The 14387-nt window shown below is 64.3% G+C and overlaps 1 protein-coding gene across 1 annotated transcript in view; it reads left to right on the forward strand.

Annotated features, from left to right (window-relative positions):
• Nucleotides 1-4761: 4761 nt before the first annotated feature.
• Nucleotides 4762-14387, forward strand: part of NTSR1 (neurotensin receptor 1) — a 47245-nt gene continuing 37619 nt past the window's right edge. Inside the window, exon 1 of the mRNA XM_078443884.2 lies at nucleotides 4762-6289. Coding sequence (XP_078300010.2) covers nucleotides 5576-6289 — 714 coding nt within the window. The 5' untranslated portion in view covers nucleotides 4762-5575. The remainder of the gene's footprint in view (nucleotides 6290-14387) is intronic.

A 14387-nucleotide genomic window follows, 5' to 3' on the forward strand; every position in this document is an offset into this window, starting at 1 on the left:
GCGTGTGCGCACGCGTCCGAGTGTGTGTGTGTGTGAGCGCGTGTGCACACGTGTGCGTGCGGGGCTGCGTGAGCGTGCGGTTCGTAGCAGTGTGAGCGTGTACTCGCGATCTCAGCAGATCCTGTCCGTCTGCGAGGCACGCATAATCGGAGCGTGTTTTCGTTGATCATTTCCCCAGGAACGCGTTTCCTCCCGCGTGCTAATGCTCCCCTCCCCCAGCGAGGTGGGAGGGGGTCTCATGGACGGAGGGGGGCGGGGGGATCCCAGGGAGGGGGGGTCGCGGGGAAGAGGGGTTCCAGCACCCTCTCTCTTGCTGCTGGGCATCTCCCCCACAGCTTCCAACCTGGGGTCCCACGGCCACGAGCGCGTGCCAGGACGTAGAAGCCAGAAGAGGCCTTACCTGGAGTGGGCGCCTTTCTCTGCACGCCCGCGGCCAGAGCGCATGCCCACGGCATGTCTGCCTGCAGAGCCGGGAGACTCAGGGTGGAGGGCGGAGGGCGGAGGGACGCAGGGATACCTGCCAATGACCCCGTGGCCGCCGCTGTCTGGGGTCCCCAACTTGCCGTGGGGGCCGCACCGGAACCCACGGGCTGCCCGGCCTGCTGTGCGCTTCTGTGGGACCCCTCCTCCACCCTAGGCTCTAGGCTCTGGAGTTCACTTGCCCGCGGCCCCCCCCTGCCTCCCCGGGGCACCTGGCTGCATTTGGAAAGGGTGTTGCCTTGAACATCGGAGCTTCGAGGCAGGAATGACAAAGAAGGCTCCCGTTCAGGTTTTATTTCTGGAACTTGTATGAAGTCACTGGAAGATGAGAGACTGTTCTATTTAAATATTTCTAGGCAACTACAAGTCCTGATTACAGACAAAGGGAGCGTGTGCTTCGGATCCGCAGAGAAAGCTGGAAGCGGGAGCATCATGTTTATGCAAAACTCCATCCTCCCCGCCAAGGAGGAGAGAAGACAGGAAGGCGGAGGAAAGAGAGGTGGGAACCTAGCTGCCCAGCCCGGCCCGGTGCCGCCTGCCTGGTGAAGCCGAGGGAGGTGCCTGGGGCCGGGGTGGGGGGGGCATGGGGAGGGGTCCCCGCACCCCGCCGTCAGACAGCCAGTGCGCTATGGAATCCGCGAATCCCCGTCCCCCTTCCTCCCGGCAATAAACGGAAGCCTCACATTAGCCGAAAGGGATCCTTTCGGCTTTAAATTCCTGCTACTTTCACAGGCGTGCCTGGGAAATTCAACCGCAAATCAGCACATTTATAAGAGGCATAAAAACCCAGGCCCCTGGGATGAGGTGACGGCACCCCGCCTCTCTGCACACTGAGCAGGTTCAGACGTGCTGTGTGTGTGTGTGCACGTGTGTGTGCGTGTGCCTGCGCATAGGTGTGTGTGTGTCTTTGCCCAGAACAAATTAGGGACCCTCCTTCCAGCATGACCTGGAGGGGGGAGGGGAGGGCGGCAGCGACCTCCGGTGGGAGTGTCACCCCAGCAGCTCCAAACCTGGGCCAGAGACGCTGGACCGCAGCTTCCAAGGCAAGTGTAACCGGCACCCTCTGGGGCCCGCGGTGAAGCCATGGGGAGCCCCCCAGGACACTCGTGGAGAACCGCGCAGCACTGACAGGCCTTGGAAGTCAGACTTTCTCATCTCCTAGGAGGTGAGCCAACGGGCCCCTCCCTGCAAATCACCAGCTTCCTTGCGCGTCTCCTTGGAGAAGCCTTCAGTGTCCCACACGGGGCTCCCGCTGGCTGGCGCAGGGCCTCCGGGGCTCCCCACCTGCCCTTCTCGGCGGTGGCTCTGCTTGACGAATCTCCGGTTAGGCTGGCTGCTGTGCAGGGTGAAGCCTGTGAAGATGTGGGGCGACGGTCCTGAGGGAACCAACCCCTGACCTGCAGCCACGAGCTCAGCCGTCCGTGCATATCTCTGCACGGAGCCCGCAGCGCACGGGGAATAAACCCCCACACCTACACCCGCCGCGCCCCCGCGGCCTCGCCTCTCCTTCCTCACCTCTGGCCGCGGAGCTCTTTCCAGACCACCCATGTCCCCCCCGCCAGCCGGGCTCCCCGGCCCTCCTCCCGTCACTCCCGTCACCTTCCACCGGAAAACACTTGTGCGCTTGGCGCTGTGCACACGGCGTGCCGTGAGCTCTGGGAAAGTGGCCTCCTGTCGTCGGGCGCTGACCACACTCAGTAAGTGCTGGACAGGTGGCAAACTGGACGGTGCATGCAGGGGAAGCCCCACGGAGAGGCCTCCGGTCGGTGGAAACGAAGTCTCTTTGCAGCATTTGTCCCCAGGGAGCCCAGGGGTGGCGGGGGCGGGGGGGGGCGGCCAGGGCCCACGCAGCACCCTTTTGTGAAGGCGTCCTCGGTGGCTCTAATGCACGTTCACCAAGAAGGTGCAGCCCAGCCACGAGCCTGAGCGGCGGCTTCCGGGAAGGGGTCACGCTGGACGCACGCAGTCCCCTCCGGGGCCCTCCTGGCTCTCGCTCTGGGCTCCGCTGTCTCTGCGACCACACGCCCAGCCCAGGGGGCCTCAGGGCAGGGGCAGCAGGTGGGCTGGCCGGTGGAGACCCTCTGAGCCCCCGTGCCTGGGTGCCCGACACACGTGGGCATGCGTACGCGCACACACGTGCACACAGACCCCGTGAGGGGCGGGTGCGTCACCAGGAGGACGGGAGGGGCGAGGGCCAGGCGGCGAAGCTCCAGGGGCCGGGGGCCGGACGGCCGGACGTGCCCGCAGCCGGGATGTGCCGTGAGCACACCGGCGCCCTGGCGGAGGGAGGCTCCCCGGCTCCTCGGCCGGATCGCGCTCACTCCTCGCTCACACTTGCACGTGTGTTGCCCTATTTTTACAAGTTTCCTTGGAATGCTGTACGCTCTGCAACATATGCCATTTCCACGCCACGGATGAGAAGATCTACAGCGAACACTCACACACACACATTTCGCTTCCTCGGTGCCTCCAAAGGAACGTTCTCCCCCCGCCCCCCGCAGGAAACATCATGATATACCGACACGGTACTGCCGTTAACTTTTTCATTTCTAATTTAGAAGATGTCTCTTGCCAGCAAGAGCTGTCCGACGGCGGACGGGGCCCAGGGGAGAGAGAGGCACACCTGCAAAGCAGAAGGGGCCCCAGGGCGCCGGTGACCCAGGGACCAAATTCCTGTAGCCAGAAAAACACTCCTATTCCCCAACCAGGACCTTCACTCCTGAGACGGGTGAGTACCCCCCACTTCCCCCACGGCTGTGGGGCGGGTGGCTCGGGGGCCTCAGTGCACAAGGGACAGCCGATTCCCGCCCCCCCCCCCCAACACGCAGCATCCGGGGCATGGGGGCAGGGCAACAGGCCCCCGCTCCCCCAAAGCCAGCCAAGTACCAGGCTTCAGCCTGTCAGCCTGGGGGCCGGGCACCCGCCAAGGGCACGGCTGGGTCACCCACAGACACAGCCGGACCCAGGATCAGCCCTCCCCGCACCTTGCCAACACTTTCTTTAAAGGGTCCCAGCTGTTTAGGAAGTGTTCACGTCAGGGGAAGTCAGAGAGAAGGGGCCGAACCAGTTGGAAGGTTCCGGCCTCCGTGCCGTCCGGGCTGTCAGTACGCAGAAGAGTGGTTCCAAGCCGGCCGCCAGGGAGCCCCCCCAGGAGGGCCTGCCGCCCTCTTTGTAGAACGAGGCCCTCCAAGTGACATTTCCTCCACGGTTTTAAGCAAATGCCTTGTCCTAATATTTGTGCTAAGTTGACTTTTATGATTTTTTAAGCTCCTAGGCTGGCTCGGAAAGAAATCTTTGAAAAGAAGGCCAGCTTAACGGAAAGGTCAGGGGTTTAAAAACCAAACAGTGAGCTTAAGCAGCTGGGCCAGGGCACGTCTCCACCAGCAACATCCTGAGCAGCTTTGGCTCCTGGCCGGCAAAGGGACAGGCCCCCGCGGTCACTGGCTGGTCCCTTCCCCTTGGGAGGCTCCTGGGAGAGGCGACCGCACCGCACCGGCCATGGTGGGGCCCCGTGTTACCTGTGTGCCGAGATAGCAGCGAGCCCCTGGCACGGCAGCGTGGTCTGGCGGGATCACCTCCTTTTGTGCCCCAGCCCCCAGACCCGTTTACTTCGTTGGTGGGCTTGTCTTCCAGAGAACAAGCTCAGCTAACCCGGAGGGGTTCTCCTGCAACCTTTGTCGGCCTGGGCCCCTCACACCCTCCGAAGCCACCTCACCACCCTCAGCAACTCCCACCCCGCAGGCGTTTGCTGAGTGTCCACGGCGGGCCAGCGCAGCCCACGTGCGTGACAAGCCCCCGCCCCAGACGCCCCAGGGAGCATCTGTGCAACCGCCATTCCCACGTTACAGATGACAAATTGAGGCACAGAGAAGCTAAAGCCGATGCCCAGGCACCACGGAGCAGGGCCACGATTAAGCCTCCTATGCTGGCTTCCGGCGAAGAGACGCTTGTGGTGTCTTTGAACGCTACATTTTGAAGCGCGTTTTTTTCTGTGCTGGGACCCCGGACGAGACCATCAGGTTCCGCGGACCAGGCCGGCCCACAGCCAGGTCACAGAGGAACAAACACAGACCCAATGCACTCGCCATGGGCAGGTGTGGGCCAGGGTCTGGGGTCTGGGCAAGCTTCTTAGGTCTCGCTCCCTTCCTTCAACCCCCTAGGCCTACTGAGGGTTCCTATTAGCACAGGCAGCCGGGTCCACACAGGACAAGGCCTTGACTGTGACCCCCAGGGCCACCCTTCCCAACCCCCCTGGGCCTGGGCTGGGACCATGACCTGTGATGATCAAATCCAGGCGGCCATAAGGTGGGGGGGGGGGGGTGGGGGGTGCCCACCCGCCCCCGGGCGCCAGGTGCAGGAACCCAGCCTGCAGGGGGAGGGTGCTCTCTGCCCCCCTCACTCACCACTCCCACCCAGCTGTGCTGGAGGCCGCCTGGGCGCCCACGAGGGAAGGGCAGCGCCCCAGCCTCGCCAACGGGGCTTACCTCCCTCACCCCTCCCCGAACCAGCTACAAACGACCAGGGGGCAGTTCCCTCCCTGGGGCGGGTGGGGGGCCCGAGAAGTTGGGAAGGCGGGGAAGGAGGGGCGTGCCCTGGGAGAGGTGCCTGGAGAGAACCGCTGTCCCCTCCCCGGCCCCCGGGGGCCGGGCGGGAGCGGCACTCGGGCGGGGCGGGGCGGGGCCGAGGCCCGGGCCGCCCCCGCCCCCGCCCCGCCCCCGCCGCCGGGCGCGCCGCGCCGTCGCCCGCTGAGCCGAGGCGCGGAGCCCGGGAGGGCGCGGGCGCGGCGGGCGGTGTGCGCGGAGAGCGCGCGGGAGGCGAGCGCAGGCGAGGGAGTGAGCGCGCCGGGGCGGCCGTGCGTGCGCTCCGCTCGGCGCCACAGGCTCTCCGCGCGCCCGGGACCCGCGGGGTCCGGAGGTCGGGGGAGGAAGCCCGGGCCGGCGGGGAGCGGGAGGGCGGCCCGGCCCCCCGCCGCCCTGCGGCCGGCGCGCCTCGGGCGCTCCGGGTGGCGCTTCCGGCTGGACGGCGCGCCCGCTCTCGGTCTCGCGCCCACCCCGCCGGCTTCCTCCGCTCGGTCCCCGCCGGCGCCGCGCCCACCATGCGCCTCAACGGCTCGGCGCCGGGTCCGCGGGGCGCGCCGGGCGCCAAGCCCTTCCCGCTGCCACCCTCGGGGCTGGAGGCGGCGCTCCTGGTCCCCGGCTTCGGTAACGGCTCGGGCAACGAGTCCGAGCGCCTCCGAGCGGCGCCCAGCAGCGACCTGGATGTGAACACGGACATCTACTCCAAGGTGCTGGTGACCGCCGTGTACCTGGCGCTCTTCGCGGTGGGCACCGTGGGCAACTCGGTGACGGCGTTCACGCTGGCGCGCAAGAAGTCGCTCCAGAGCCTGCAGAGCACGGTGCATTACCACCTGGGCAGCCTGGCGCTCTCCGACCTGCTCATTCTGATGCTGGCCATGCCCGTGGAGCTGTACAACTTCATCTGGGTGCACCACCCCTGGGCCTTCGGCGACGCCGGCTGCCGCGGCTACTACTTCCTGCGCGATGCCTGCACCTACGCCACCGCCCTCAACGTGGCCAGCCTCAGCGTGGAGCGCTACCTGGCCATCTGCCACCCCTTCAAGGCCAAGACCCTCATGTCTCGCAGCCGCACCAAGAAGTTCATCAGTGCCATCTGGCTGGCCTCGGGCCTGCTGGCCCTGCCCATGCCCTTCACCATGGGCCAGCAGAACCGCAGCGCCGACGGCCATCACCCCGGCGGCCTGGTGTGCACCCCCATAGTGGGCACCGCCACGATCAAGGTCGTCATCCAGGTGAGCGGCCGCTTCGCGCGGGAGGAGGGCTGGGAAGAAACAGGGGTCTCACGGGGGGGCCACGGTCGGCAGGCTCTCCCTCAGGGAAGCTGCGGGCTTCTCTTTCCCCCACCCCAAAAGTAGTTTCCAGTCTGTGTCCCCCTCTGGGACAGCGCGCTAGAGAACGTCACCGGGAAGTTTTACTCGGAAGCTGGGAAGGAGATGGGGGGCAGGGGGTCCTCAGGATCAGCCTGCCCCGCTCTTCCCACCTTGCACTCCAGAGCGGCCAGACCTTGCCCCCCCATCTCATCCCTCCTTCTATCCAAGGGGGCTGGGCCCTCAGATCAGCGAGGTCTCTGAGGGTCCACGGATGGGCCTCAGCCATCTCCAGACCCCGGTGTGCATGCCGGAGGCCATTCCTTTCATCGGCTTCTGAAAAGGCTGTGTGACCCCAAGAGGCCGGGTCCCTCTCCTCTGCAGCAGAGCCCCCGGGGGTCAGCACTGCTCCCCCCCCTCCCCGGGCCTCCTGGCTGCTCTGCCCCCTGCTCCCAACTTGGGAGGTGGAGCCGAGCCTGATGCCCTGTGGGGCCGGTTCCTTAGGTGAGCCTCGGTTTTCCCGTCTGTGAACCGGGGTGATCACAGCCGTGGCCTCAAGTGGCAGAGGATCGAGGAGGAAGCGTGTGGGAAGGGCTTGCACGCGGCAGCGTTCAGGAGCACTGTCTCGGTGGTGCTGGTGAAAAGTTGCTTCTGCTGGGAAGGGCTTCCGGCATTTGGGCGTGGTGGCGGGTGGGGGGCCCGCGTGAGGAGCCCGAGGGTCCGAGCAAGGTGTCGCGAGAGCCCAGGCGGGAGCCCTCCCCGGGAATCGGCTCCGAAAAGGCCTCCTGGCAGGTGGGGGGTTCTGGCCCTGGAGACAAGGTTTCTCAGGCCAGGACAGAAATGCCACCGTGGACGGCGTCACGGCCCCGGGACCGGGTAGCCACGGAGGTGCAGGTGGGGTGGGGACGGTGGGCGGGGCCGGGGGCCACTGTCCCCATGGGGCTGTCCTTCCACAGGGCCCGGCAGGACTCATGCTGGGAGTGGGGTAGGAACTGTCATCTGTACGTCACTCCCTGGGCTCTGGCTGACCCACCACGAGTGGCCCCCCCCACACCTGCACTGAGAACTTGTGGCCACGGGGTCCCCTGCGTGGAGAGGCACCCCCACCCCAGCCACACGTAGCAGGGAAATGAGTAGAGCCCAGCCGCCTATCTGCACAGGAGGCGAGGGCGCGCAGGGCCGCATGCAGTGAACGGTGGGAAGTTGTCCCCGCTCCTCCCGGGGCCGAGTCTTCTCCCTTGCCCCTGTCTCGCTCGGCTGGGCCCCGGGGCCACTCCCGCCTGCCTTTGAAGGTATGATGTGGCCGTTCAGGTCAGCAAGTCGAGTCAGTAGCACTCGCTGCCCCCACCCCAGGAGACGCCTCCACTCGGACCCCCGCCCCTTTGGCTCTCGGGGGCCTTGGCCGGGAGCGGTCGGGTTTGGATCGTCAAAAACAAACCACAGCAGAGCAGACTGGGCACGCCCCCCCCCCAAAGCGTCCTCTCCATTGGCCCCACGCGATCAGACGCCTCAGTGACACTGCTTCACCTCTCAAAGGGCCGTCTCTCCGAGTCCCTGTGCTCAGAGGGTGCCACGCCCACACTGCCCAGGGCGTGTCATTCGTCCAGGATGTCTGCTGAGCACTGACTACGGACAGGCCCCACTTCTGCACCCACGGACATAGTGCTGCCCCAGCATTTACCAAACGCTCGCTGGCTTCCTGACGCCCCCCAGATCGGCCGCAGCCTTGTGCTGGGAAGGACTGATAGGGCTCACTCCGGGCGCCCTTCCCTCCGTGCTGACGGCCCAGGGCGGACGGCAGGAGTGTGGCCGGGCCCTTCTACACGACCCCTCCGTCTCAGGAGAGGTGCCCCCGGTTGACGTTCCCCCTCGGGCCTCTGGGCCGCTTGGCAGGACGGGGGGTGAACGTCCACTGGCTTTTAAGCAGCGACGTCTGCCCGGCAGGGGCTGGGTGCTTGCGTCCATCCGTGCGTCGCCCTCTCACCGGCCATGGTGGAGGTGTGCAGCCGTTGGCCGAGCGAATGGTCCCTCTTTCCAAAACGGGGGCCTCTCCCAGCCTGTGTGTCCCCCAGGAGGCCACCAGCGTCCCCCCCCCCCCCGCCGCCCCTCCCCACCATGCGCACGAGCCCATGCTGGGCACTTACATGCAGAACCTAGTGCTTAGAAATGAGGTGGTTCAGTCAGATATCTGAGCAGCTTAGAACAATGATTGCCGAACACGTCTTGGCGTTATCTGAGCAGGTAGCCTGGAGCTGGGCCGAGGGGAGCTTGTACAGAGGGCAGGGCCACGGCCGGGCCAGCGGAGACCCCAGGCCCTGGGCCCCGAGTTGACAAGGGCGTCTGCCAGGAGGAGCCCACGGAGCCTGCCACGTTCCCTAATCCGGTCCCTCCTCTGGCCCTAGGAGGGAACTGGACTCAGTCTTTCCAACGCACCGTTGGTTCCAGTGCAGCCGTCCTGAGTGAAAGACGCATGTGTGCCAGCCACCGAGGGGCCCTCCCCTTAGAAAGCTCCTCTGAGAACCTTCGCCTCCACCGTTCGTGTAGGTGTCTGCCCGGGGTTGGGCAGCGGGCCGCACAGGTGGCCCTGCTCCTATGGATCTGCCCTGGGCCGGGTCGTGTTTGGTCCCACGCAGCCCTGCCAGGTCCCTGCTCTGACCTCAGCCACACTCTCTGTTGCTGCTCGGGTGGGATGCCGATCCCTCCGGCGAATGCATCCTGAGCACTGAGTGCGGCGAGTTCCAAAGACGGTGAGCCGAGGGGACCGGTGACCGAGGTGGCAGACGCCTGGGGGGGTTGTGCGTCTGGTTCAGATCTGACCTGGCCGGGGGCTTGTCCAGCCTCATAATCCCGGCGGCCCCCAGCCTGACCCAGGACTCAGCAGCAAATATGCCGCCTGCCCCAAGGCGGTCGCTAACCTGGTCGCCAGCTCTGCCTGGTGCCGGCCCCAGCTCCCTAGACTCATGTTGTCCCCATGTGTTCTCCCAGTTAGAGAAGGAGGGAGGGGAGGCGCTGACCTCCGGACCAGTGTTCTAAAGCCTGGGGACTGTGGCCACGCGTAGGCAAACACATACAGGTGCACACACAGAGACACATGCACAGACACACGTGCACAAACGTGGAGATACCCAGAGACACACGGACGCGCACACGCATGTGCGTCGACATGCAAAAAGGCACACGCAGACACGTATGTGCTCGTATTACACATAAACACACGTGTGTGCTTGCACACAGACACACGTGCACAGACACTTGCACGCATACATGAGCACACGTGCACACAGGTTGCACACGCACACACACACACAGACACATGCACACGTACACGAGCACACGCAGCTGTACTTGACCGTGTGCCCGTGCAGCATCCTGTCCACACGGCAGGCTGGCTGTGCGGCTCAGTTAACAGCAGGTGGTCTGGGAGGCCCCATCTTTTCCGTCAAAAGTAGGGAGGCCTCTGTGCTGCTCGGGGCACAGGATCTGGGGGACCGGCGTGTGCAGCACGCTGGTGAGGGAAGCTCAGAACCCATCCTTCTCTAACAGGTGCCGTGCGCATCGGCCCCCAGGATCAGGGTCACCCCAGCCCTCGGTGCTGAGGGGCATGACTGGGCAGAATCCCAGGGACCCCAGCGAGCGCTTACGTGGTGCCCCGAGGCGGTCTTGCCCTGCCCCTGGCGAATGTCCTGGGGGCGGTAGGGCCTTGCCTCCGGGGAGACCTGGTTCTGCTGGTTTTTGGTAAATGTATGGTCTCTGTGATGCTCAAACCAGCGGCAAAGTGTGTCCGCCCTCGGAGAAATCTGCTCCATGGGCAGGGCCGGAGGGAGCCCGGAAGCCTCCCGGGGCAGAGCGACCCCGCGCGCATCGCCGTGCCTGGGCGAGGGCAGGGGCGGGGGAGCTGAGGCGGGGACGGCCCCCCCTCCGAGCGCAGGGCAGGAGCCGGGGAGCCTGGTGGGCACCAGCTAGGGCTCTGGAGCTGTCACTTCATTGTTGCTGTTTCCAGCCCCTGCGGGCCTCGCAGCAGCTGCGCGGCCGAAGGATCCTGCTCCTGGGGGCTCCCTGCTCCTTTGTTCACCTTCCTAGACAGGCGTGTCCCCGGCAGGGATACACCGTCTTTCCCGAGGAGCAGGGGCATGGGGGAGGAGCTGGCGCCCCGCACCCCCCTGCCCAGAGCTGAGGCAGCTCCGTCACGCGGCCCTCAAGGGCTGACGTGGCTCCGCGGGGGCAGAGGCAGCCAGGACCTGCCTCCACAAAGTGGGAGAAAATTGGATCCAATAAAATTAGACCAGGAGGCATTTTCTCAGGGCCTCTGTCCTGTGGCACCTCGATTCTCCGTTCCTGCCCCTGCCTGTGAGCCATAGGCCCGGTGGTCGCGGCCGGCCGGCCTCAGTGATGCTGGCACTCTCGTGGGTAAAGGGTAGCGAGCCGCAGGGTCCCCACCAATGTGACAGTGCGGTGGGGGACGCGGCGGATGCCAGAGTGCCCAGCTCCCAGCTGGTACCATCACATCCCCCCACCCGGGGCACTGAGGGCGCAGCGGCCCCGCCAGAGCATGGGTCCCCTTCCGCCTCCTAAGTGAGGGACCTCCTGAAATCAGGGCCAGTGCCCTGGGGATTAAAGAGACGGGGCCGGTAAGCCCAACGCGGGGTTTCCAGTTAGACGCTGGGCCGGAAAGGGCAATCGCCGTGAAGGCTGCGAGCCAGCTGTCAAAGCCGGGCACTGCCCAAGGGCAGAGTGGCCACCGAGGGAGGACAGGCTTGCAGGACAGGTGGTCCTGGGGGGGGGGGGGTGTGCCTGGCAGTGGGGGGAGGGTATCCCACCTGCTCATGATGTCAGGGCTGGGGGGGGGGGGGGCTTTGTTTCCCTCCAGCACAGAAGGAACAGCCACACACCCCATCTGGTCTCCCAGCGGCTTGTGTTACGAGGAGAAAAGGCATCTGAAGCCTTTCTTGTTTTCCATTGTGGTGACGCACACACAGCAGATTACCGGTTCCGCCGTCCCCACCGCCAGCACTCGGCCGTCAGTCGGGAAGGGCTCTGCGTCCCCATTAAATCTCGCCCACTCCCACTTCCTGGGTCCAGGTTTGACTGCTGTCCGCCCTCGTCTGCGGGGTCTCGGGCCTTTCCTCGCCCGTGAAGCGTCGGGGTCCCCGAAGGAACGCGCTGAGCGAAAGCAGCACCGTCAGAAAACTACCGACGTTCCAGAAAAGGGACAGCACTGGGGACAGATTAGTGGCTGACGGGCTGGGGGCGGGGTCGACTTTGGGCCATCAGTGTCCTGCCTCCTGACTGGTGTCCCTTACGTTCAGGGGTTTTATCAGAGCTCGTGGAGCTGTGGACTGAGGGGTAATTTCATGACCGAATTACGTGTCAGTGAGTGCGTCAGGAACCAAGCTGAGGGCGCTCGGAGACCTCACCCCGTGAAGGCCCTGGGGGGCGCCAGGTCCCCTCTCATGGTCCTCCTGAAGGCCCAATGGCCCGGAAGGACCCGAGGGGTCCTGGGAACATTCGCGGGGAGCTCAAAGCCCGGCAGCCCCGTCTCTTCTCCACTCGCACCGAGAGCCAGGCAGGTGCTGGGGGCCCAGGAGGCACAGGGGACGAGGGCCTGACTCCCACAACCAGAGGAGCACAGTGTTGCCGAGCTCACGGCCCTGGGCTCCACCTGGGCCCCGGAGACCCCTGCCGTCCCCAGCAGCCACCGGCAAAGGTGCAGCCACTAGGGGCCGTGTGGCCGGCCCGGCCTGGTGCCATCTGGTGAGGGCCGGGCTCCTCGGGTCCAGCCAGGAGGCTGCTCCCCTGCAGCCTGCGGGACCGCACCCCTGCGTCATCACCCTGGGCTGGTGTGGGGGCGGGGCGGGGGCAGGGGGGCAGTAGGGCCCCTCGGGGGCACGCAGCACGGAGGCCTCACCGCTGGCCAGCCGCAGGACCCTGGGCAAGCGACATGACCTGCACCTCATTTCTTTGTCCACCAGCTGCGGGTGGCGGCTCGCGGCCCAGGGAGTCAGGACACTTGGGGTGCTTGGGACGGCCCCGGGCGCCGCGCGAGGGCTCCGTGACGCGCACACCACAGAACGGTGGCGTTCGTGGGGAGACCAGGACCCCCGATCTGTGGTTTTAAGGCAACAAGAGCTGCTCTCCTCCCGGGAGGGTCCTCGTCCTGGGGCTGGGAGCTGTTTCTGTCATCCGTGTGCGTCCACGCTCTGGGGGTCCTCGTGCACCCCCCGGGTCCTGCCAGAAACCTTTATTTTAAAGTTTACCCCTAGAGGGGCTCCTGGGGGCTCAGTCGGTTAAGCGTCCAACTCTTGATTTCAGCTCAGGTCATGATCTCGCGGTTTGTGAGTTCGAGCCCCGTATCAGCCTCTGTGCTGACAGCTCAGAGCCTGGAGCCTGCTTGGGATTCTCTCTCCTTCTCTCTCTCTGCCCCTCTCCCGCGTGCACACACGCTCGCTCTCTCAAAATAAATAAACTTAAAAAAAAATTTAAGATCTACACCTAGTAAAAATCACTTTCTTTTTGCTTCCTTCCAAGTTCTGGCAAACGCACACAGCCCCGTAACCGCAGCTCAGAGCATCGCGGCCAGTCTTGTCACCCCAAAGCCTTGTCTTGTCCTGTTGCTTTGGGGCAGGCATGCCCCATCCCAGGATCTGTTTTCCTCCCAGCCTCGCGCCTTTTCCAGAATGTCACGTAAATGGAGCCTCACGGGGCGTCACCTCCCGAGTCTGGCTTCTGTCACTTACCACGGTGCTCGCTGTTGTCTGAGTCGAGAGCTCTTCCTCCTTTTATGGAGGATTCCGTTGAAGCTTGGACCACGTCTGTGTATCCGTTTGCCCGGTGAGGGGCACTGGCTCGTTTCCAGTTTTGAGCAGCAGCTCGTCCTCGGTTCAGGCTTCAGTGTGAACGTGCGTTCTCATTTCTCCGGAGTGAATCCTGAGGAGGGAGCCGGGTTGCCGGGTCATACGGGAGGGTGTTCGACCTTTTAGGAAACGGCCAAGCTTTTCCCAAGTGGAGGTGCCGTATGGAATGTCCAGGCGCTCTGCGGCTGCCCACACCTGCTGTTGTAGGCGCGACCCTTGTTTTCCTTTAGCCCCCAGGGGCGTGCCGTGGGACCTTGAGGTTTGGTTTGCGTTTCCCTAATGATCGGTGCCGTGGAGCGGCTCACCACGCTCTGTCCACGCCTGTGCGCCTTCTCTGACATGTCGGTTTCGGTACCTTGCCCAGTTTTTATTTACGTATTTTTTTCATTTTTAGTGTTTATTTATTTTTGAGAGAGAGAGAGAGAAACAGAGCACAAGCAGGGGAGGGGCAGAGAGAGAGAGGGAGACACAAGATCCGAAACGGGCTCCAGGCTCCGAGCTGTCACCGCAGAGCCCAGCGCGGGGCTCGAACCCACGAACCGCGAGATTCTGACCTGAGCCGAAGTCGGAGGCTTCACCGACGGAGCCCCCCAGAGGTTTTAAACTGACTTGTTTTCTTACTGAATTTTGAGAGTTTTGAAAACTGTATACGAGTCCTCTGTGCAGATACGTGCTTCGCAAGCATTTTCTCCCCTGTGGTTTATCTGTGCATCTTCCTGACCTTGTTTGTCACAGAAAACAGCTGTCATTTTGACAGACTCCAACTTATCAGACATTTTAATGAATCACACTCTTGGTGTTGTGTCTAGGAATTCACGAAGATCCCCTTCCCCGGTTCCTTCCATCATCTTCGTCATTGATGTTTCACATGCAGGTTTATGATCTGTTTTGAGTTCATTTTTCCACAGGGTGAGCTATGGATGCTTTTCTTTTCTTTTCACATATTCACATCCCAGTGGTCAGTGCCGCTCGAGAAAAGACGACCTTCTCTGCGCTGAAGTTTTTTGACACCTCCATCAAAAGTCACCTGACCTCCCGTGCGGGGCTCTGCCCAGACCTTCCTCTGTCTGCGTGTCTGCGCCGTCCCTGCCCCCAGACTGCCTCCGACACCGCAGCCTTGCGGGGGGTGTTCCAGACAGAGGGCTCCTCGGTCCTCCTGTTCTTTCCCAGAA

Source organism: Panthera onca, chromosome A3, assembly GCF_046562875.1.
Source record: "Panthera onca isolate mPanOnc1 chromosome A3, mPanOnc1 haplotype 2, whole genome shotgun sequence".
NCBI lineage: Eukaryota > Metazoa > Chordata > Mammalia > Carnivora > Felidae > Panthera > Panthera onca.